Source organism: Lutzomyia longipalpis, chromosome 4 (assembly GCF_024334085.1).
Source record: "Lutzomyia longipalpis isolate SR_M1_2022 chromosome 4, ASM2433408v1".
In the NCBI taxonomy this organism is placed as follows: Eukaryota; Metazoa; Arthropoda; class Insecta; order Diptera; family Psychodidae; genus Lutzomyia; species Lutzomyia longipalpis.
Genome location: NC_074710.1, coordinates 23254711 through 23278905, shown reverse-complemented (window position 1 = coordinate 23278905; position 24195 = coordinate 23254711). Strand labels below are relative to the sequence as shown.

The 24195-nt window shown below is 35.6% G+C and overlaps 6 protein-coding genes across 7 annotated transcripts in view; 1 reads left to right on the top strand and 5 right to left on the bottom strand.

Moving 5' to 3' along the window:
- LOC129795035 (probable asparagine--tRNA ligase, mitochondrial) overlaps positions 1–24195 on the bottom strand; it is a 1173171-nt gene that overhangs the window by 988816 nt on the left and 160160 nt on the right. The gene's annotated exons all lie outside the window — the stretch shown is intronic.
- LOC129795012 (glycerol kinase) lies at positions 983–11988 on the top strand. Of its 2 annotated transcripts, none has more exons than XM_055836018.1 (6): positions 983–1315; positions 3966–4068; positions 4159–4962; positions 6867–7126; positions 9346–9551; positions 10921–11988. In XM_055836018.1, the coding sequence occupies exons 2-6, from the start codon at positions 4003–4005 to the stop codon at positions 11244–11246; spliced, it is 1662 nt and encodes a 553-aa protein (XP_055691993.1). In that variant the 5' UTR covers positions 983–1315; positions 3966–4002; the 3' UTR covers positions 11247–11988. The 2 variants fall into 2 exon arrangements, with proteins under 2 accessions (XP_055691993.1, XP_055691992.1); XM_055836017.1 differs by lacking the exon at positions 983–1315 and adding an exon at positions 1399–1737.
- On the bottom strand, positions 12058–18107 carry LOC129795001 (lipase maturation factor 2-like). Its single transcript, XM_055836003.1, has 3 exons — positions 17760–18107; positions 14538–15964; positions 12058–14469 (listed from the first exon to the last, which is right to left on the bottom strand). Exons 1-3 carry the CDS (start codon positions 17869–17871, stop codon positions 14104–14106), a joined length of 1905 nt encoding a protein of 634 aa, XP_055691978.1. The 5' UTR covers positions 17872–18107; the 3' UTR covers positions 12058–14103.
- On the bottom strand, positions 18189–18714 carry LOC129795116 (copper transport protein ATOX1). The gene is made up of 3 exons (XM_055836157.1): positions 18648–18714; positions 18497–18569; positions 18189–18428 (listed from the first exon to the last, which is right to left on the bottom strand). Exons 1-3 carry the CDS (start codon positions 18660–18662, stop codon positions 18295–18297), a joined length of 222 nt encoding a protein of 73 aa, XP_055692132.1. The 5' UTR covers positions 18663–18714; the 3' UTR covers positions 18189–18294.
- On the bottom strand, positions 19943–22032 carry LOC129795256 (bestrophin-2-like). The gene is made up of 2 exons (XM_055836341.1): positions 20435–22032; positions 19943–20353 (listed from the first exon to the last, which is right to left on the bottom strand). The coding sequence occupies exons 1-2, from the start codon at positions 21230–21232 to the stop codon at positions 19943–19945; spliced, it is 1209 nt and encodes a 402-aa protein (XP_055692316.1). The 5' UTR covers positions 21233–22032.
- LOC129795255 (bestrophin-2-like) lies at positions 22041–24179 on the bottom strand. The gene is made up of 5 exons (XM_055836339.1): positions 24127–24179; positions 23958–24068; positions 23715–23886; positions 22818–23621; positions 22041–22598 (listed from the first exon to the last, which is right to left on the bottom strand). Exons 1-5 carry the CDS (start codon positions 24177–24179, stop codon positions 22101–22103), a joined length of 1638 nt encoding a protein of 545 aa, XP_055692314.1. The 3' UTR covers positions 22041–22100.

Here is a 24195-nt window from a genome sequence, read left to right as displayed (position 1 = left end):
GAATTGATTTAGTTTAGAGGTATATTTGCCAACATTTGTGAGGTCTTCATCTGCCAAAATCTTTTGTAGCGGTTTCACCCCATTTGATTCGCGGTTACGTAGTGCTCTGCGATCCTTCTGCAGATTGCCCTCAAACTCGCGTATTTGGTTGCGCAGATCGACCACTCAGTCGTACCACTCTGCTCTGTCTAGTGAATGAATCTCTTGATTACCACGAAATCTGTTGGGGATTTTGTGGGATAATTGACAGGAAGGACAGAAGGCTTTTCCGTGGGCGAAACAAGAAAAAGTCATAAGTCCCTTCGGCCGCCGAAGGAACTTACGACTTTTTCTTGTTTTTCCTTCGTCTTGCACTTCGTGTTGCTCTTCACATAGATTTTTTATATAAATAAGAGCACCTGATGTTAAGGGGGGTTTTCATTATTAATAAATATGTGACACAATGACGGGAGGGTTTTTTATTGGGTTACCCATTAACCAAGCAAATGTCAAATGGAAATTTTTTACTTGGTTGCGACATCCATTTCGAGATGACCCAATACTTTAGCACCTAACCTAACCCACCCTAGAATTATTACCTTGACGTTATGGTGAGTGGGCTTACGTATAATAGCAATTTAGCGTGTTTTAGGATCAAATTAAAGTTGATATTAATGTTGAAAGGGGTGGATGGCCACAAAATTAATGAGAATTTACCAATAAAATTATATTATATATTTTTTAGAATAATAAGCATAATATACATAATATTATTAATAAAATAAGGTTTAATTCTTTTAATTCTTCTTATTTTAACGAAACAATTAATATTGTAATTGTTTAAAAAAAAAACATTCTATTCCTCTCTCTTTGATTTTAATTTTCTACGCCGTACCCTGAATAAATTACACCAACCGTCTTTATTTTTTCGGAAACCGTTTCAAAATTTTGAATTTACCTCCCTAATTAACCGCCAAAATGTAAAATCAGACGGTGACGTCATGACAGGTGTCATGGCGTTCGTGTGTTTGGTTTTGTTGTGATTTTTTAATGCCGCACCAAAAATAGATTTTCGAGCATTCTTTGACATTTTCCCCACACACAAATACCCCGGAATGCTCCCCAAAGTGGCGTAGTACCTTTTTCATTTGTAATTTGTGAAAATATTTCTGGGGAAAATGGAGAAAATTCCGTGAAAAGTTGCTCTGTTTTTGTTCTCCCACCCAGCATCTCCACAAAAACTGCCCATGTGGCAATGCTTGATGTGAGATTTCTTCCGGATTCCTGCTGCCCAGCTAAAGTTGAGGAAGGGGGAGGAAAAGTTGCCCGCGTTCAGGTACGTAGACCTTTGACTGGTGGCAGTACCTCCCTATCGGGTGATAATGATGAAATGCATGCGATTGGGGATTTTCTTATCAGTCAGGCCAGGCAGGCGGTTGACTTCGCAGGCTGGAAGTTGTGTCACAAAGTTGGGTGCCTCAGTTGCTTCGTGGCTGGGAACGTACGCGCTTGTCTTTGGGGGCTCTCGACCAGAAAATCAATTAAAAGTTACGTGAAAGTGTCTCAATCTCCGGGCAAATTCCACATTAAATCCCACCGAGACTGCAAAAGTCGCTGCAAAGGCAACAATTTGTGTGGGATTTGACTGACGTCTCTTGGGGCTGCTAATTGGGATTCCCTCCAATTTTCCGTACCAAAAACTTGCGTAATAAAAAAGCTTGACGGGCTTGACTTTTTTATTCTTTCCAACTTCTATAGGTGGGTGTGTGGCTTCTTATCGACAAATAAAGCATAATTTATAGAGATAAGTCCACGCGAGGGCATTTATAGTTAATTTTGTGGACTTTTACCTCAACACAAATTGATAATTTTACTTATTGCGGATTAACCTTCCGCCACTGTTGGTGCGAAACTCGATCTCATTGATATGAATTAATAATTCTCATTTAACTGGAAACTGTGGAAAATGCTGAGTTTTCTTTTTCTCTGGAAAAATATTTTTTTTTCTTCATTTTCTGAATAAATTTTCTTCGTGCACTGAACGTCTCTTTTGATCACATAGAAGCGTGTCAAGATCGCGAGTATGTGTCTCCCGTAGCACAGCATAAATATCAATAACTGACCTTGGGGTAACCTTATCGAAAATGTTGTTTTGTGGTGAAAAGATAAAAAGTAAAATGCCGGGAATGAAAAGAAAATTAATAAATGAGGAAAATCAATCTCAATTTCTGAGATATTTTCCTACTAAAAGCGTCAACAAATTAATGTTTTTGCTTGATTTGAAGCGAATCGCGTTAATTTTATTGCCTTTCTGCGATTTTTTTCTTTCCAATTCTCCTATAAAATTGCGCATCGTAAGCAAATTGTCGTGGAAATGATACACAATGGGCTGGTCAAGGTGTCCTGATTAATTAATTATTAATTTAAATGAGCAGATTTATTGACAATTTATTCAATTCTAACGAATTAAATTAATTTTCCAACGTTTATTATTCTTTTTCTAAAATAAAACGCTTTTTTTTCTTATTTCTAACTTCTTTGAATTCTTTCGAACGTTTGATATTTATTTTCTCTCATGTGACATTTTTTTTTAATATTTGACATTCTTTTTTTTTCAAACGTTTAATATTGCTTTGTGACCTAATGAAACTTAAAAAAAAGAATAAAATTTTTATGTTAAGAAAATCCAATTTATTCTAATGTTTGACATTTGTTTTCTTACGTCTGACAGTAATTTTATTACTACATCTTGTATTTTTTACATTTCAGAAGGTTTGACGTTTTTTTCTAAGTTTTGACATTTTAAAGTTTGACGTTTCGTATCTATCTTTTGTGATTTAAAATGTTTAGCATTTCTTTTCTAACTTTTATTGTTCCTTTTCTAATGACGCTTCGTTTTCTTATGTCTAACTTGTTTGAATTCTTTGTAACGTTTGATATTTACTTTCTATCGTGTTACATTTATTTTAATGTTTGGCGTTTTTTTTCTAACGTTTAATATTGCTTTGTGACCTAATAAAACTTAAAAAAAAAAGAATTTCTATGATTATAAAATGCAATTTATTCTAATGTATAACGTATTATTTCTAAAGCTTAACGTTTGACTTTTAATTTTAATGCTTGACATTTGTTTTCTCACGTTTGACAGTAATCTTTTTAGGTACTTAACTTTTTTTTAACTTAACGTTGATATCTCATTTCTATAGTTTGACCATTTTGTATTTTTTTGACATTTCTATTGAATTGAACTGAATTGAATTTATTCATGACATTGTCCATAAAACATAGAGTAATTACACTGAACTACTAGCGTTTGACATTCTTTTTCTAAGTTTTGACATTTCTTTTCCAACTTTTTGTCATTTAAAACGTTTAGCGTTTCTTTTTTATCTTTTTGTCACTTTAAAAGGTTTAACGTTAACCTCTGTTATTAAAAACGTTTAACGATTTTTTTCTATCATTTGTCATTTTTCACGTTTGATGTTTCTTATCCAACATTTGACGTTTTTATCAAACTTGTCATTATGTACTTTTGGCGTTTCTTTTCTTACCTTTGACGTCAAGTTTGACGTTTCTTTAATAACTTGTCATATCAAACGTTTGACGTTTATATTCTAACATGTTCTTTTTTTGTAATGAGATTTGAAAATGTTTCTTTTTGAATTGTTTTTCATGAAAATTACTTTAATATCATACTCCACCGTACAATATGACACACAATAAAGCCTGAAGAAAAAGACCCGTGAAAATGTTTAATTTCTCGACAAATTATTCACTTAATTAGGCTGTTTATGTCCTAATTAAATTGCTGTGAGGATAAAATTCGTTTAACTGTCTCATGAAAGCGTTAAATTTTTTCATGAAGCAAAATAAATGAAAGTTTTAAATGAAAAAAACGTTGCAGAATTCTTTTTCCTCGTTTTCCTCAAACACCTTGACTGACTCATATTATAAAGCTTTTTTATTTGATTTTTTTAACTCTGCAGAACATCCTGAATCCCTCCGGGAAATCATTCTGGGAAAATGCACATCGATCGTAGCAAATTAATTGGTGTGATCGACGAAGGGACCAACACAGCACGTTTTGTGGTGAGTTTTCCTTTTCTTCCTTTCAAATCCTTCCTTTGGTCAAACAGTGAAGGATTTGCCTTCTTTTTTTTTTTGGGGGGGCTCTTGAAGATCTTTAAAGCCCCTCATTTGGAGGAATTGTGCTCACATGAGGTGGAAATAAATCAAATCTCCCCGTGCGAGGGATGGGTTGAGCAGAATCCCGATGAAATCCTCCAGGCAGTGCTTCTGTGTGCTTCGGAGGCGTGTCTGAAGCTCGAAGCAATGAAGTACAGCCGCAATGACATTGTGGCCATTGGGGTGACAAATCAACGCGAAACAACGGTGGTGTGGGATAAATTTACCGGGAAGCCCCTCTATAATGCCATCGTGTGGAATGATATTCGTACCAATGTGACGGTTGATCGTGTCCTTGCGCGCTTTGCTGAGCAGAATAAGGATCACTTCCGGGAGATTTCGGGTCTTCCTATTTCTCCGTATTTTTCCGCGCTGAAAATTCGCTGGCTCAAAGACAATATCCGTGAGGTTTATCGTGCCTGCCGGCAGAGACGTTGCCTCGCGGGAACGATTGATTCGTGGTTAATTTGGAACCTCACTGGTGGCCCCAATGGGGGTATTCACGTGACCGACGTCACAAATGCCTCACGCACGCTCCTGATGAATATTGAGACCCTCGAATGGGATAAGCAGCTGCTGCGTGCCTTCTCCATCCATCCGGATATGCTGCCGGAGATAAGGAGCTCCTCGGAGGTTTATGGCGTCATCAGGGACGGTGGGGTGCTCAATGGGATCAGTATTAGTGGAGTTTTGGGCAATCAGCAGGCCTCTCTTGTGGGGCAGATGTGCTTCAAGCAGGGCCAAGCCAAGAATACTTACCGCAGTGGGTGCTTTCTTCTGTGCAATACGGGAAATAGGGTAAGTCGGTTAATTTTATTTTTCAATGAAATACTTTTTTATTAAATTTTTGACCTGAAGAAAGGGGCAGAAAAACACGAAATGTCATTGGAAATTCAAGAGAAATTATCATTAGGAGTGATTCAGTATAAAATTTTTAGACATTAATTTTAACTATTCTCTTCAATTTTACTTTAAAATTAGGTTTAAGGTCTTTAAAAAAAATTTAGGAAATCTTTAATTTATTTAAATTAGCTTCTTCATCTGAGCATGTTAAATTAGTTAGCTTTTAGATGATTTATTCGGAGTTTTTTTGTAATTTATTTACCGAATATTCGCAACATCATAAATATTCCTGAACTATTCGAAGAATTCTCAAAATATTCGGAATTTTTAACAAATATTCGACTCATTTTTTTAGAATTAGAAATATTCGGAATATTGGTGATTAAAGTTATTAATAAGCGTTTTGACAAATATTGAAAATGTATTGAAAAATGTGAATATTTAAAAAATTAGGCCTTTTAATGACTGTTTGAAAATTTCAGAATTTTTTTTATGATTATTTAATATATTCGGAATTTTAGGGAACAATCAAATGTTCGAAATATTGAGAATTATTGGTGAATATTCAAATAATTCGTGGTTTTGGTGACTATTCAAAATATTCGGAATTTTTGGTGAATATTCGAAAGATTCGGAATATTTGGTGAATATTCAAAAAGTCGAGTTTTCGGTGACTTTAAAATATTCGGACTTTTAGGGAATATTCAAATAATTCGGAATTTTTGGTGAAATATCAAAATATTCTGAATTTTGCAAAATATACAAAACATTCAGACTTTTGCCGAATATTCAAAAGATTCGAAGTTTTAGCAAATATTCGAAAGATTTAAAACTTTGGTGAATATTCAAAAGATTCGGAATTTTGATGAATATGAAAAATATTTGGATTTTTTCTGAAAATTCAAGATATTCGGAATCTTGGCAAATATTCAAAAAAGATTTGAAATATTTTATGAATGTTCAATAAAATCGGAATTTTGATAGATATGCAAAATATTCGGAACTTTGATGAATATTCTGAATTTTGGAAAACATACAAAATATTCAGATATTTGCTGAATATTCAAAAGATTCCGAATTTTGTCAAATATTTGAAAGATCTGGAATTTTGGTTAATATTCAAAGGATTCGGATTTTTGCGGAATATTCAAAATATTCGGAATTTTAATGAATATTTAAAAGATTCTGACTTTTAGCGAATATTCAATATATTCGGAATTTTGGTGAATATTCGAAATCTTCGAAATACTAAGGAAATTTTAAGTTTATTGGTAAAATTTGCATTTTTAATAAAACAGAATATTTATATTCATTGAATATTCTTTGGAACAATCAAATAAAGGAAGTAGTTCTGCAAATATTCAAAAAAAGTTATCTAAAAATCTTAGATTTCCTCCTAAAAAATGATAAAATTGAAAGAAATAGGAAATGTTTTCAGATCACCCCAAAAATGCGATTAATGACGTCACATTTCTACTTTTTCATTTAAAGTGCATGAAGCATTCGCGTTTATGCTTTATCAGTGATTTTCACCAAGACTGATTTATGCTTTATGTCTTGATTGACGTCACGCTGTGCATTTTTAGCAATAAAATAATCTTTTCTTTTCCAACAACTTAAAAGTTATTTAAAGATTTTGACAGATTGAATTTTTAAATCATTCTGTTGTCGTTCTATTACAAAAAAAAAAGAATTAGTTGTTTTAGAAAACGATCAAAGCCCTGGAAAAGAAATTTTCCTTCAAAAATCCGATTAAAGGAATAAATAAAAAGCCAAAATCTTAAAAGATTTATATGAGAATATACCCCTAAAAATGCATAAACTCCTTTATTTAGTGAAACATTTCATTGATCTTGCAGTTTGTTCATTCAACAAGTGGCTTAGTGACAACGGTTGCTTATCAATTTGGACGGGATTCAACTCCTGTTTATGCTCTTGAGGGTTCCGTGGCCGTTGCTGGGACAGCCCTGAAGTGGTTGAAGAATAATTTGGGAATTTTGCGAGAAACAATCACGGAATCGGAGGAAATGGCTGGCAAAGTTGCCTCAACGGGTGACGTTTACTTTGTACCTGCCTTCACGGGGCTCTATGCACCCTATTGGCGAAAAGATGCCCGAGGGTGAGTTACATTCTTCATTTCTTTTATCTTTTTTACCTCAATGCTGTTCATTTTCACTGAAAAAAAAGGGATCACCCACTGCGTGCTCATTTTTGTTAGACCTTCAACAGAGAATCAACTACAACTAGTTTTTTTTCTTTCAATCTCTCTCGCTCTCTCATGACGAGTCTCTGAACAAAAAAAATTATTAGAATTACGTGCATGCAGCGAAAGCTAAATTTGGGTACTTGAAAACGAGTTAAAGATAAATGTGGTTGAATGTAGAGAGGAGGGTCTTTCTTGCTTGTGACTCCCGTGAGTACCTGTTGAGATCTTTACCTGTTTCACAGTATATTCGGTACTTTTTCGATAAACATTTTGTCTTTATTGCTTTATTTTGTGGCACACAAGCAGCATTCAAACGTCCTCATAAGCATCGAATTTTTGTGTTTGTGAAGTTCTTTAAATGGTACGTGGCTTTTGAAAAAAAAAGATTAACTTTGCAGTTAAATCTTCAGCAAATTCTTAAAGAATTTTAAAGACATTTTGTGAGTTTTATGGGAAATTTTATGAATTTCTGAACGGATCTTCCATTGTTGGAATGTGTGAAAAGGAAGGAGAAAAAGCGAGTTTTTTGTCTCATTGAATTGGAGTTTTGTCAATTTGTTGAAAGTGTGGTGTGTTTTTCAGTACTAAAAGTATTGTAAAGTAATTGAGGAGACAAGGTCGTAAAATGTTTTTGTTTTATGTAATCAAATTGAGGTGCTTTAGATGAGATATTTGCATCGTATATATCATTGTTAGGCATGTAGCTGTAGGTGTGCGATATAATTTAATTTATTAGCTCCATTTAGGAGCAAGAAATGCTGTGAAGATTCGGAGTTTTAGTCAGAACAGAAAAAGTTGTGAGTTCTGAAGGAAAATAAATTAAGAGGGATCTCTGTTGGGAGTTGGTGAAATTAAATATTTTTATTTTTTTGGGTTTTTCTTAAACTTGGTTTTGAAGTTTTGGTCACATTTAAAGACTTATTATTGAAGAGAAAGAAAATCACTTTTCGCCATCTTGTGATTTTCCTCAAAACACAAAGGTAGGTTTTTCTTAGGAACTACTCGATGGATTTTGATGGGGTAAAAAGCAAATGAAAGAGGAAGCATTAGCGGAGAATGTACCGGAATGAATTTTTGAATTTCAACTCAGAAGCTAAGAAAAGTAGATAAATATTCTTATTGACTTTTCTCAACTTCTGAGTCGAAATTCATAAATCTGTTCCGGTACATTCTTCGCTAATCCTTCCTCTTTCATTTGCTTTTTACCCCATCAAAATCCATCCAGTAGATCCTGAGAAAAACCTACCTTTGTAGTTTGAGGAAATTCACAAGATGGCGAAAAGTGATTTTCTTACACTTCAATAATTAGGCTACAAATTTAGCCAACATCGGAAAAATAAGTTTAAGAAAAACCCTAAGATAAATGAAAACATTAAAAATATGTCAATTCCAACAATTTTCCCAAGAGACCCCCCTTAATGAAATTCATTAATATCTAAACGTTAAATGAATTGCAAAAGACATGTTTTGGCAGCATTAAATGATGTCTTCTTTTCTTTTTATCTTGTTTTTGTATCAAGCATATGCAGCACTAATACTTCGATCGTAAAATAATGCTTCATTGCTGCTTCAAGTAACGTTTCGAACACTTTATTTCCTCTATTCTCTCCTTCATCAGGTCTAGAAAGTTTAAAATTTTAATTTTTGAATGTTTCCAAAAATTTTCAAACAATTCAAAATCATAAATTCTTATCAAGATTGAAAGGGTGACTCCTTCGAAAGACTTTCACTTTCAATAAAACTTTCCATATTTAGTCAAAATATCCGGAAGGAGAAAGAAAGATAAATGGTCAATGTTTAGTTGCTGCGATAGTCCGTTGAGTGGCCAGGAGATAAATTTTTCGTTATCGCTTTTCATGTCTCCTCCATACTTAACAAATGTTGTTTTATGAGAAACACCGCAATTAGGGAACAGCACCACACATTTACCCCGAAAGCCCAATAATTCTCAATGGGATGCCATTGACAGAATACAATTTTGTAGGCAGTGCAAGGCTTTCAGTGTACAAAATACTGTCGCAATCGACACAACAAAACATTTTTCTTCGTTTCTCTCATTTCATGCAAGTTTTTTTAAGTTATTTTTCCCAATAAGAAAAAAACTTAAAGAAATTGTTAATTTAATTCATTAGAATAATTTGCGGCTTGACGGCATTTACAACGAAGAATCACATTGTACGGGCAGCTCTTGAGGCGATTTGCTATCAAACACGCGACATTTTGGAGGCAATGAATAAAGATTCGGGATTTACGCCAAATAAACTTCACGTCGATGGACCATTGACGAAGAATGATCTCCTAATGCAGCTTCAGGCGGACCTGAGTGGGATTCCTGTCTGTGAGTACATTCACAAAATTATCTTTTATTTATTAGTTTTATTTGGCTTTTGTTATAAAAAATTCACAAAACTCATCTACGAGATAAGTTGTGAAAAAATAGTTTAAAAGATTTTTTATAAAAGCTAAAAATCCTAATTTCCCATATTTGCTTCTTCCATACTGATTTTAACCCTTTGTAGTTCATTTTCATTCATTTTTACTACATTACATTTAACTAATATGAACCCTTCGGGGATCAGTTTATCGAGGGCTACATTGTAAAAACGGTTAAGTCGGCTAACTTTGTATGGGGTCCGAACCGACTTAGCCGTTTTTAAAATGTAGCCCCCTCGTTATAGATCTTTCATGTCGAATTCTATAAGATAAAAACTGCTAGAATTTTACTTATTTTCATAGCATTTATAGTAGTCTTGTCGATTTACTGCAGTTTACACGTTTCTCGCAGTTTATATTCTGTTACTGAATTCGGTTACCGCAGCTTATACTTTCATCATAATTTATCTTGTTTTACACAAATTTACTCTATTTTACTGCAATTTTCACTCAATTATCGCAGTTTTCACTTATTTCAAAGTTTATATTTTTTTTATTAAAATTGTCTTTATTACTGCAGTTAACATTCGTTCACCGCAGTTTATACTTTCGTCACAGTTTTGTTTTCTTCCGAGTTCCTTTCTATCTTGCTGCAGTTAATGTTCTGTGCATTTACTGCAGTTTCAACTTTTATCACAATCTATGTTCTTTTACTCTGAGTTTTCTCTGTTTACTGCAGTTTACCTTCGTTCATTGCAGTTTATTTTGTTTTACTGCTATTTTCATACTTACTTTTACCACACTTAAATTTTTTGTAGTACTGTGTTGCTCTTCTTTGGTACTGTAGGATATTTACTGTAGCTTATTTTATTATCGCAGTATAAACTCTTTTCCTGCAGTTTACCATCGTTTACCGTAGTAGACAATTTTTTATCTATCAAGCTTATTTTTTGCCGTTTTTTAACCCTTTAAGGAGAGTTCTTAATGAAAAATTGTGTAGTAGTTTACAATATTTATTGTAGTTTCCTTTTTACCATAATCTCCTGATTTTTATAGTAAATCTTCAGCTTTTTATCGCACTTTCTCTTACCGCAGTTTATACACTTTCATCGCAGTTTATCCTTATTTACTGCAGTTTACCCTGGATTACCGCAGCTTTACTTTCTCTAACAGTAGTTTTCCCTCTTCTACCATAATTTAACACATTTTTAACATTTTTCTTTAACTAAACTTAACATTCTTATATTGCTCTCATTTTAACTTAAGCTTAAAAGTTCTTTTTATTTTATTTAGTAATTAAAAGTAAAAGTATTTTTGTTAATCTCTTTGCGCAGTACGCTCAAAGGCAGCTGATACAACAGCCCTTGGGGTTGCTGTTGCCGCTGGTTTGGCCGATGGCGTCAATGCGTGCGATTTTCGTGATGAATTTCGCGATAAAGTGGTTGTGCACGATACCTTCCTGCCAACGACAACGCTGGAGGAGCGTAATGCACGGTATGCCAAGTGGAAGATGGCCGTGGAGAGGAGCCTGGGATGGGCTGTGACTAAGAAGAGTGGCGTCATGACGGATGAACGTTTCAGGCTTCTCTCTTCCATCCCTGCGAGTCTCTTCCTCGTTGGCTCCTTTATTATGCTCGTGGTCTCACAAATACGACACTAGTCCTCTCTTCTTTTTTTTTTGTTTTGTTAAATTCCTGCCTCTGTTATTCTTTTGTAGGGGAGACTGGGGTGAAAGTTAAGAGATTAAGGCTGTATTCATTTCTTCCTGTTGTCTTTTGACTATGTCAATTTATGAGAAGCTTTGTATTGTAGCCGTTGTGGCGCTAAAATGTTTTTTTTTCACGTAAATAAATTCATTTTTTGGGTTTTTTTTGTCAGAAAATCGCACAACAGAGTTTTATAACAAATCAAAAAATCAAGCATTTTTTCAATAAAAGTTTTGCTTAGAAATCTGTAGAAAAATTGAAAATGAAATAGTTTCAGGTTATGAAGAGATGAATCCAGCCTAAGGATCTGCTATAAATTGCTATAAAATGGACAAACAGCGCCCTCATTTCTCTTAGAGCTTGTGATGGTGAATCTCGAAAGTTCAGCAGTTTTATAGCAAGATCTTACATCTTCTATAAAATGCCGAACTTTCAGTTTCCACCACCACAGTGTTTACGGAAGATGAGGGCGCTGTTTGACAATTTTATAGCAGCTTGCAGCCGTTAACTTTTAAAACCCCGAAATGTTAGAAATTCATATTGCAATTTCTCTTTAAAGTTGTTCCCAAAAGTCTCTCAATTTCTGTAGCATTCCAATTTAGACCCTAACATGGCGCTCTTACTTATTCCCTCTCCAAATTGTGGATTGATATTTTGATATTTATTTAATAAAATCTTTTTTTAAAGACACTGCAATGAAATTCTTTTGATTTTTCAATGAGAAATCTTTTGTAGCAAAAAGAAAGTTTTTTTTGTATTTTTTTATTATCAATTTATTTATTTATTATTGTTTACACACAAAATTAATTACAATTTGCTTAAACAGAGGTGATCAAGGAAATATTTATGGGCACTACGCGGGGAAACTTTGATATGGGAAATGAATATTATTTCTTTTCTTTTCCTTTATTGTTCCAATAAACATTCTGATTACAATGGCAAGCTTCTAATTTTAATTTGAAACATTTGTGAAAGACGGTTTATATTTAAATTTTATAAAATTAGTTTAAATGCAGCAAACTTCAGGCAGACGCGGCAGAAACATTATGGGCAGATTAATTTGTAATTAGAAAGATTTGAGATCTATGTGAAAATTTAAGCAAATTATCGTTCAGAAAATGAGCAAATAAGGGGAAGAGATCAAAAATTAATTTCCAGAATAAAAACGTTGAGGGAAAAAGGATTAGAGGTTTAATTAAGAGAAGGAAATGATTAATTTTAGGTTAGGAAAATTTTCTTAGTTTCGGTAAATTTTTGTGCTTTTTGTGGCATTCTAAGAGTTAAATTGTAGGGAAATTCTGAATAATTTTGAACTTCTTATTGTCTTGTAAAATATTTTTCAATTTTACAGAAAAGAATTGGAAAATATCGGCAATTTGTAGGATTTAGGTTTGCCAATCTGCCTGAATTGTATCCTCCATATTGAATTATTTCCCAAAAGAAAAACCATGCTTAATTGTAAACATAGATTATGTACTTAATACAAATGAGATTTTTAATTTTTTTTTTAATCTAACTTAAAGCTTTTATGACATTTTCTTTAATATTTTAAAAAGTTTTTTTTATTATTACATAATAAAATTATTTTAATATGGAAGAAAATGAATTCTACAGATGAGATCTCATGAAAGAAAATTTTACGCATTTTTGGTGAATAGCGGAGACTGGGGTGAAGTGAGACGCTCAAGCATTTTTCGTATTAAGATAAAATTAATTAATTAATTATGAATAAAAAAAGATATTTCTTCCACATTTGCCATAATTTATTACTTAATAAAATATAATGAGCAAGATTTTTTTGTGACTGGAATTTTTCGTAAGGAAAGTGACCTTCAAATGGCAGTCAAAGGTATAAATACAGCGACGTTTCACTTTAATTTTTTTTGGAGATTTTAGTATTTAACAACTCAGCTAAACGATTTTATATACCCTAACGTAGTGCAATGTTATTTATATTAAAAAAAAAAATCTTTCTCTTCTCTTTGGAACTACAAAACAAATGACAAGACTTTCAAATTTTCCAAAAAGATTCTGTGCTTTAAAAATCACATTTTAATGCCGATTTGAGTATTTCTTCAATGGCTTGCCTTTTCTCACATTTTTTAACCTATTAATAGTGAGTGGGAGGAGACTGTGAGTGAAGTGAGTCACAAACAAATTAAAAATCGAATTTCAGCTGTCAATCTGTCATCAAATAATCAATGCTCTGACAGCAGTGACACAGAACTGCCCAAAAACACAAAGGTAGGTTTTTCTCAGGATCTACGGAATGGATTTTGGTGGGGTAAAAAGCAAATGAAAGAGGAAGGATTAGCAAAGAATGTACCGGAACAGATTTTTGAATTTCGACTCAGAAGCTGAGAAAAGTCAATAAGAATATTTATCTACTTTTCTCAGCTTCCGAGTAGAAATTCAAAATTTTATTCCGGTACATTCTCCGCTAATGCTTTCTTTTTCATTTGCTTTTTACCCCATCAAAATCCATCCAGTAGATCCTGAGAAAAACCTACCTTTGTGTTTTGAGGAAAACCACAAGATGGCGGTGTGATTTTCTTACACTTCTGTAATTAAAAACATTTAATTTCACCGATTCCCTAAAGAGACCCCCCTTGATTCATGTCATACGACATTCTGGAGATCTTCCCCATCTTCCTCAGGTATGAGATAATTTTGGAAAATAGTCAAAAATCCGGTTTTTTGTGACAAATAATTTTTTTCAGTAACATTTGTGAAATTTAGGATATACGGAAATAATTTAACTTACTTTGACCCACTTATTTGGTAAACGGGGTTAATGGTGGAAAATGTAAATTAATCTCTACGTCGATTGGTGGCAATGATGGCAAAACCAAGTGCTAGGAAGGTGAAAACGAAGAAACTTCCCTCAATAAGGGTTGTTTGATTGCGAATAAACAGGAGGGCGTCCTTTAAGATTGTATTAGTGACGGGAGGTATGTTGTATTTTAGGGGGATTTTGAGGGCCTTCAGGCGAGCCTGGAGCGTTGCATCGTCCACTGAGCATGGTGGGAGGAATTCCCCAACGGAATGCCGTGTCCAGTAAGCTAAATTGTTGTGCTCAGCCCATGGGGTGTAGTGATACTCAAACAGGGTGGCACGAACGAATTTTGGCGGTTTATGTGGGAAATTCCTTGCGCTGAGAAGCTTCCTTACGCTGGACTGTGGGGAGAAAAAATAGCTTCAATCAACCTGGACGGATTTCCTCCACTGCGCGAGTAGAGACTCACCTCATTGTTAAGAAGACGTAAGGCGAAGGCATAGATCCAGGTTTGTTTGCTAATTGTTGACCCGGCAACGTCGTAGAATTGAAAATCAAGCCTCGGCAAGTAGGGCCCAGCCATTGGGAGGGAGTAGTTAACATTCCCCGGTTTGTATGCAAACTCATACTCATGCCAGGGACCTTCAATGTTGTTGGCATGCTCAAAGATCACCTCATGACGCACTGGACGCATCGCCCGCAAATGGCGCCCATACGTGTTGACGAGACTCAGATGTTGAAATTTGCTGTACATGTGCCCAATCTCCGTACTACTGATGTTTGCATCACGATGGGCACTGCGATGGGGTACAGTGGACATCCCAATGAGCCCAATGCAGCAGACAAGGAAGAAGGAAGTCGTGAGGATGGTGACGAACTTTCCGAGGAGTGATCTGGCACGACGTATCGACGGGTGTCCCATCATTTCGTACATGAAGGTCACAATCAGCCCAACGAGCGGTAAGAGTGGTGAGATCCTCAAAGCGCTCGAGAAGAAATGATCATATTCGGCTTTCTTGAATTTCAACTTGAACGTAAACTGCCCATTCTTGAAGCCAATCCCATAGATGTAGTACCCCGCGTATCCAATGGCCAGGAAAACAATTGCCTTGAAGAGCGTCCTCATGCGTTTCTTCGATGCAGACTCCTTGGGTTTGATGAAGTGCGTATCGTCCAGAAGGGCAAACAGCAGGACAACAATGAGGAAGTTCAGAAAGCCATAATTTCCCGTGATAATGATGTGAAACTGCAGGAACATGTGCCAGTAGAATGCAACAGTTCGCATGGAGAGAAGTGGCGACAGGAAGAGCCACGGCACAAGGAGTTCACTGAGATTCGTAAACACCGTTCCCAGTTGATTGTAGTGCGACGGTAAGTGATGAGCGTACCAAGCAAGCGGTGTAGGCAGAGGAAGGGTCTCAAAGTGCCTCTCAAGAGCAGTCAAACTCCACCAGTGAGGGCACGAAGTGGACAACTTCACCCCACCGGAGACAAACATAAAGCGAAAGAGGAGCCAACGCAGCATGAGGAGTCCAATGCGATCTGTTGGTGTCTCCCGACGAACCTCACTGATAGGCGTCAAGAGGAGACACAACGCCCCCGCTTCGAGGAGCAACAAATCCGCCTGATTGGAGAAAACCTGCATAACCTGCGTGAGGGAGTAGTAGAGGGCCCAGAGAGCAGCAAATGTGGACATGAGGCAGAAATTTTGGGAGATGAAGCCAACAAATGAAATGAGAATTCCAGCAAGAGTCAAAAAGTCCACCATTGAGGCTGTATCGATGCCCAAGTAGTAGGCAAAATGCAGCAGAGATGGGCGTTTCTGCATTGCCGTAATCTTGGCTGTATTGCTGATGTGGATCCTAGCCGGAAGGATGCCGTCGTCACCGAAGAGTCCTGCAGAAAAAAAATATTTTTGAATTTTAACGTTTAAACTTAAGCGAGAGCAGCATAAATGACAGCAGCGTTGACAGAAATTCATTCAAGGGGTTGGTTTTATAGTTTTTCTAAAATAGGAAATAGAGGTTAGAATCGCATTAACGTCTGCTGCATTCAAACTTACAGCTTTTGACAATTTATTAATACTACATTAACGTTTGAAGTTTCTTTTCTTACGTATAAAGTTCTTCTGTGACATTTTACATTTTTTTAAATGTTAAACGTTTGACATTTTTCTTCTCTTACTTTTGACACTTCTTTTTGAATTTTTATGTATTTTTAACGGTAGAAAATTTTATAATTTGATTTTTTTCATACGTTTGACATTTCTAACGCTTTCCTGATGTTTAACGTTTCTTTAAAACGTTTGGCATGTTTGTTTCTAATATTTTTTTTGAATATTTTGAACATTTGACACTTCTTTCTAACGTCTGAAGATTCTTGTCTAATATTTGACATTATTTTCTAACATTTGACGTTTTATTTTGACATTTAATATTTCATCAAACGTTTGTTTTTAGGTTTTCTTACGAAAGACACTTCATTTCTAACTCCTAACATTTGCTTTAAACGTTTGACATTTTGTGTTTAAAATTTTTAAATGATATGACGTTTCTTTTCAAACACTTAGTTATTTCTTTAAACGTTTTTGTTTTTTTTTTTAACGGAAGAATTTTTTAACGTTTTATTTTTAGAGTTAAAGATTTTTATTGTTTGATCTTTATTTTAAACGGATCAAATGTATTTTTTAATATTTTGCAATTATTTTTGACATCTAACGTTTATTTCTATGAAGTAATTTTTTTTCTTTTGTAATTTCTAACGTTAAACTGTTTTTTTTTAATATCTACATTTTACGTTTAATTTTTTACCATTTTTTAACTTTTTTTTTTTTAATTTTTGCTGTTTTTTTTTAACGTCTGACATTTTTTTTCTTATCATTTTATTGGAATTTATTGTGTAACGTTCGCTATTTTGTTTTCAAAAGTTCGATATTTCTTTTTTCTTACGTTTGGGATATTTTATCTAACGTTCAAGGTTTTTACAAGCATTCCTCTTCTAATTTGTGACGTCTATGACGTTGATTTACTAACATTTGACGTTTATTCTAATATTTGACGTTTTTAATTTTTTTTTCGAACATTATGCGTCTCATTTTCTTAATTTTATCCATTTCATTTTATCGTAACATCGATAAAATTTAATTAAGCTTTTTCAAAAAAAAAATCTCGTGTCTGTGGATGCACCTGGCGTCCCTGGAATTATTTCACGGCTGAAATCCATCCACGACGCCACGGATCAAGTTGCAAACTTCTATTGTTTTTCTTGCATTTTATTGCCATTCCTTTGCAATGCGGAGTTTATTTTTAGAATAAAAAAATTCTTTTTCAGTCCAAACGTTTATAACGGTTGAATATATTTTGAATTTTTGTAAAGCGGCCCATTGGCCCATGAAGAAAACCATCAAAGGGATGCACATTTGAAGGGTTTCGCGGGATAAAAAATTGAAAAATTTTCACAATTTTAGCATCATTTTGATTAGAATTCCCGCACAAACGTGTAATGGGGAGAATAAGAAAAATTTAATGATTACTTTGGGATTCATTGAAGATGTTAAATTCATTCTTATTGCGATATGAAGTTATTTTTAGGTTTATTGATGTCATCGGCCGCCACCCGGTTTCCAATTGGATTTGTACCGCGAGACACTCCAAAGTTTTGCAAGAAAAAGCCTTTTTGGTGGGAAAATTACCTTCATTTTGATAGTAGAACGACAGGAAGGCAATCAAGTACATCGCACACATCCCACGTAGAATAAAATTTCGCGTATTGAGCACTCCATTGCGCTTTTCCATCATAGCCATCGTTCACGATATCAGTCACTACAAACAAATCAGAATTCACGATTTTTAGCCAATTTGCGCGCACGAAAAAAAATGATTTCCTTCACTATTCAATGTTTGCACGGTACTGAGTACACAGAGAGACTGAAACGGAATTTATAATGAGAAAGATCACGCATTTCTCACAGAAATCTCCACAAATAAATATCACGATGTTGCTTTTGTGTAAACATTAGCCGTTGATGGGTTTCCCCATATCAATCCTCCCGCGAAGCCATACAAATGCTCCCCGTACTAGACACCGAAGGAAAGAAGTTTGAATTTCAGAAAAAGACAAATTTTGGGGTTAAAATAAACTTTTGGCATTATCTTTATTCCCTCTGGGCATTGAGTTTTTCACGTGTAAAAAAATAAATCTGGACAGAAAAGTGAAGAATTTTCTCTTTAACCACTCAATCCAATGTAGGTGGTTGTCTTTCCGGTCTTCTTAATTGTTTCCAGGAGCTGATCTGACGGCAAATTCGATGTGACTAGAACAGTTTTATTCTCTAGGTCAATGACCACGTCTTCTATTTGATCTGTGTGATAAGAACGAAAACAGATTAAATTTAATTTAATCAAGAAAAAATCACTTCAATTGACTCACCCAATTTGCCAAGAACTCTCTTAACAGCCCCCGAACATCCCTCACACGTCATTTCCACCGTGAATTTATGCACCTGAGGAGAGAAAACACAATTTGTGAGAAAAATTTAGAATTTTCCGGGGAAAATACGGAAAAATTAGAGAAAATTTACAGGAGTTGAAGACATTTTTAGGGTTTTGACTTTCACTTTACGAGACGACGGGGAACTTTGAAAGGTTTCAGATAGTTTCAGATCCACTGCAGCGCCATCTAGATGCGCGCACAAAGCTTTTTTTCATTTTCTCGCTAGTTTTTTAAAGGTTTTCAGCGAGTTTTCCGGTCAAAAGTATTTTTTCCAAATCAATGAGAAATTAAAATTTTTGCCAAAATCATCCAGTAAAGGGATTTTAAATATTTCAGAGATATGCGATATTTAGACAACTTAATAGGGGAGACCGGGGTAAAAAAAGTCAATTTGTATAAATCTTTATCTGCAGGATTCCCCAAAGGCAAGAAAATTTCCTCGATAGGTCATTCTTATAGGAAATTTCCTGGCCTACAAGTTTGTCTCAGACCATTTTTCTCTATCTCCCCGGGAAATATGAGTTTTCGAGCTTCTCCGGAATCTGGTAAATATAGTCATCTGCGGGGTAAATAAAGTCAGTGGAATTTTCCGACATTTCCAAAGCTTTTCCACCTGAGAGATTGATAGTAGTTGATAGCTAAACTTCTCACCTTTTGATCCACGACAAGTTTTAATTTTATAACCATTAAAACAGAGAAATGGTTAGTAAATATGTCAAAAATTTCGATGTTTCATATGATTTACATTAGTTGACTATATTTACCCCAAGAGGCGTATTTTGATTTAATAATTTGTTCAGAAAAATCATTAAAAGTTTGTGAAAAATACATCTTGGCAACATTTTCTATACTAACCCAGCTTGTGAGAAAAATTATCGGATTGGAAAATTGCTAAAAGAAAAGTTTCGGAGAATAGATTTTCCACAATACACAAAAGTTTGGGGAATGGGCCAAAAATTTATTTTCATTCTAAAGTAGATACTGATCGGATAATCCTCAAATTATGTACAGTCAAATATTGTAGGTTGATTGGGCTTCTCACTCTAATTTTTTTTTCCGATTTATAAGTTTGGAGAAATTGGCATTTTAAAATTCCAAAATGACTTTACCCCGATCTCCCCTAAACGATTTTAAGGCTCAAAAAGCATTTTCTGTGCAGAAAAATTGCAGAAAATATAAGGAAAAGTATGATAGAAACAAGAAAAACGACAAAGAAGGCCCCAAAGCCCCTAAATCTTAGCACTCTGTTTTTTTTAGTGGAAATTGAAGACAGTGAAGACATGAAAACTGTTAATCCGCCATATTTGAATTTAAAACTCCGCAAAAGCATCACGGAGGATCAAAAGAGAAAAAAATGGATAGTAAAGAAGAAAATTCAAGCTTTTAATCTGAATCTGGCTCAATTTTATCCATATTTTTCTCAATAATTTGCTCAAGAAAAGCGCTCATATCCAAAGTTGTTGCAACGTCTTGTGTAGGGTTGGAAATCAACAGTTTATTCCTCTCCTGGCGTTCTTTTTCACGAGTTAAGCGAAGTTTTTCAAATTCATCATCTTCAGGTGTCTCATTGTCTTCCTCAAGACTTCCATCTGGAACAGTAATCGTGACTTTTGCACCTTCAGACAAGCTGGCCCTACTCGGAGCAGTTGATACTTGGGTAGTTTCCTTCAAGTATTGCATTGATTGCTCATCTTCTGTCCTGAAGAAACGCTCAAATGCCATTGTGACAGTATCAACGAGGTTCTCTGCACTCTGTCCTGGTTGATTTTGACCATTTTCAACATTCCCATCACTCTATTTAGGCAAAAACAAATGAAATAAGGAAGGTTAACAACAGAAAAACTCTTTTTTAAGTCTTTGGTTGTTGGCTCGTACCATGTCATCCACAATGATTTTTGGTGGCAATTTAGAGGTTAGGTGTGCTTCAGCTTCTGGAATCTCAAGCTTAGATGTTGATGCTTCTGGGTGTTGTTCGTGAAATTCTTCCGCACCAGGAAGCTCATTTGGGAAGACTTCATCCCAGTATTGATCCTTCATCAACTCCGGATGCTCATGATGCATCTCATCGACAATCATGTAGCATCCTTTGAGATTTTCATCAATCATCCAATTCACTTCGAAGTCTTCATCATCCTCCCCAAAGGGATTAATGAGGACTTCAGCTACTTTCAGCCATCCCATGTAGAAGAAGAATTGAAGCGTTGAGAAAAATGGGAAGTAGACATCTAAGGCTTGATCTTTCCCTTCATCACTACTCTCAAACCATTGGCTTGCCAAAATATTTGCGGCGCAGTACGAATAGACGGCCAGGGTGACTACTTGTGTGTAGACAAGAGGAATGGTGATAGTGTCGTACTTGAGAAGAATACTCGCACTGTCACGAAGGCTGTTAAGCTGATCAATAAGTGTCTTGACGGCAAAGTCATCCCGTATGAGACCTTCTTTCCGGGCACGCGTCACGATACTTGCTGCCCAAACAATTGGCATCCAATGCTTCGAAGGACGCGGAAAACGTTCATCCATTTTGGCTATTATAGTTCGTTCACTGTCCGTTAGGAGGCCAGCTTCCACGAGCCGTTGGAGCGTTGGGAAGCGCTTCTTCACTCTTGGGGCTACTCTTATTAGAACCATTGTTATGCAGAGGCAAACGTATCGGACTATAGTTCGTCTCATTAATCGTCCTCGTTCGTCCTGTAAGAAAATCCATTATTTGTAGTATTTCAAGGACCTGATGAAGGGATCACAATGTCAACGGTTACTTTTTGAATTTCATAACTCACCTGTCCGATGATGTAAGAACTCACAAACATTGATATTGAATTCGGTTTGGGAATTGTTGTGTACTGTTCCCACCATCTCTTCACGATAATGGTCACATAGAAGCCAAGAACGAAGGAAATTGGGATGTATTTGGTGTAAAGTGAAGCATAAAGGACTAGACCCACGAATATTCTACGAAAAACAAACAAAATGTTAACAACATTTTTTTAGGTTACGTTAAGCACGCCTTTCTCCATTTTTACTCACTTCTTTTGCTCATCATCCAAATAAAATCGATAAAGGAAATTAAGTGCGTAATAAGCTGAAAGATACGTCACCAAGTCCACCCACACAAGTTTGTAGATGCTTCCGCGCCATCTTGAAAAAGAAAAGAGTTTTTAAAATTCCATTAATTTGAGTTTCCAAATGACTCACCTTAGCAGGAGCTTGAGGAAGCATCCGAATCCTCTGCACGTGGCAACTTCCGCTGTGTACGTGACGGTCATCTTGTTGCAGCATCAACTCTTTTGTCCGTATAGACTGCAATCTCAGGTTAACCAGCTAAAGGCAATGCTAAATTAAATGATAATTTAACCGTCGATTTCTGCGATGTTTTCAATGTTTTGAAGTTTCCACGACAATAATTCAATTCACGCGATTTCGTGAATTACTTTGATTTCATCAAAAAATTAAATTCAACGGCAAAATATAAATAAAAAGCTTGAAATGAAGGAAATTTTTATTGGTTAAACGGCTATTTTAAACATTGTGAAATTTTCCTCTAGAGGCGCTGATTAACCTGCTCCGTAATATTTGTCACAAGCTGCTCAAGCAATGCATCTACATCCATGGATCCTTGTGGTATGTTAAGTGATTCAAGAGTAATTTGCTGCTGCTTCTTACGCTCTTGGCGTTCTCTTTCACGTTCCAAGCGCAATTTTTCAAATTCATCATCGCCATTTTGTTCCGCCATTTTGGTATCTTCCTGTTTACTGCATCCTTCTTTTGTGGAATCGTCATTGTTCTCACTTCTCGACTTGTTGAGGTTATTGTCTGCTGAAGACGTGGTGGGAGGATGCCGATCAGAGGATGTTAAAGCTGTGAGAATTTCATCAAGGTCCGTTTTAGGCGCTTCTTCCTTACTCGATTGGCTTTCTTCCCGGCTGAAGTAACGCTTTAGGGCTAAAGTGACTATATTCTCAAGATTCACAGAGTCGGGATCGCTCGTTGTGGATTCATTGTGTGCTCCTAATTGGTTTTTATCCGCGTTGTCATCGATCTGTTTGAAATTAATGAATTTGATTGAATTATTAGGTATTAGAAGCAAATCAGAGGGAAGCTTTGATAAAGCAAGCCAGAAGCCTGCTTGATGAAGCAAGTCTGAGAAAACTGACGAAGTATGTCTCCTTAGGCAAAGAGCAATATTGAAAACAGACTCAGAAATCCAATAACAGTTTATAAAAAAAACTAACTAAAGAATAAGACTTCTAGTACCAACCGTTTTATTGTCCACTGAAGTCTTCGAAGGTGTTTTCTGGACTTCAATGTCAGCAGTTGATGATTTCGGTGGTTGTTCGCGGAATTCTTTTGTTTCCTCTGTGTAAGGTAGTTCGCTAGGGAAGACTTGATCCCAGTATTGATCCTTAACCAGATCCGGGTGTTCATCGTGCATCAAATCGACAATCATGTATGTTTCCTGGAGATTCCGATCCACCATCCAGTTCACTTCGAAGTCCTCATCATCCTCCCCAAAGGGATTAATGAGGACTTCAGCCACTTTCAGCCATCCCATGTAGAAGAAGAATTGGAGGGTTGCGAAAAAGGGGAAATTCAGTGGAATTGAGAAGCCATTAATTTCGTCATCATAGTCACGCCACTGACTACCCATAATGGTTGCAAAGCAGTACGAATAGACAGCTATGGTGACTACTTGCGTGTACACGAGAGGTATACTGATGGTGTCGTATTCACCAAGATTCCCGCATTTTAGGCGGACTTTATTTAATTCATCAATCATTGACTTTACGGCAAAGTCATCACGTATTCTTCCTTCTTTCCGGGCACGCGTCACGATACTTGCTGCCCAAACTATTGGCATCCAGTGCTTTGAAGTACGCGGAAAACGTTCATTCATGTTTGCTATTATTGCACGTTCGTTATCCGTGAGGAGCCCAGCCTCTACGAGTTGCTGGAGCGTTGGAAAGCGCCTCTTCACACGCGGAGCGATATTTATGAAAACCATTGTAATGCAGAGGCAAACGTACCGGACTATAGTTCGTCTCATTAAACGTCCTCCTTCATCCTGTAAGAAAATTCAGTAATTTATACTTCAAGTACCTGATGAAGGGGTCAGAATCATTGAAAAAGAATGAAGAAAATTTGAACCTTAACGTACCTGTCCGTGAATATTTGCACTAACAAGCACAGAGATGGAAAAGGGTAGAGGAATTGTTAGGTACTGATCCCACCATCGTGTCATCACCATTGAGACGTAGAAGCCCAGAACGAAGGAGAGAGGAATGAGATTTGTGTAGGAGTTGAAGTAAATGACCAAGCCTTCAAAGTAACTGAAAAAAAAACAAATTTTAGAATTTTTTTTAGGTTACGTTAAGGACGCCTTTCTCCATTTTTTACTCACTTCTTTTGCTCTTCATCCAAGACAAAGCGATAGATAATATTAAATGTGTAATAAATGGAGAGAAATGTAACCAAATCTAGCCATACTAGTTTGTAGATGCTTCCGCGCCATCTTGAAAAGGAAAAGATTTTTTTTTAATTCAATTTATTTGAGTTTTCAAAGGACTTACCTTAGCAGGAGCTTTCTGCATGTGGCAACCTCTGCTGTATACGTGATGGTCATCCTGATGAAACAGTTG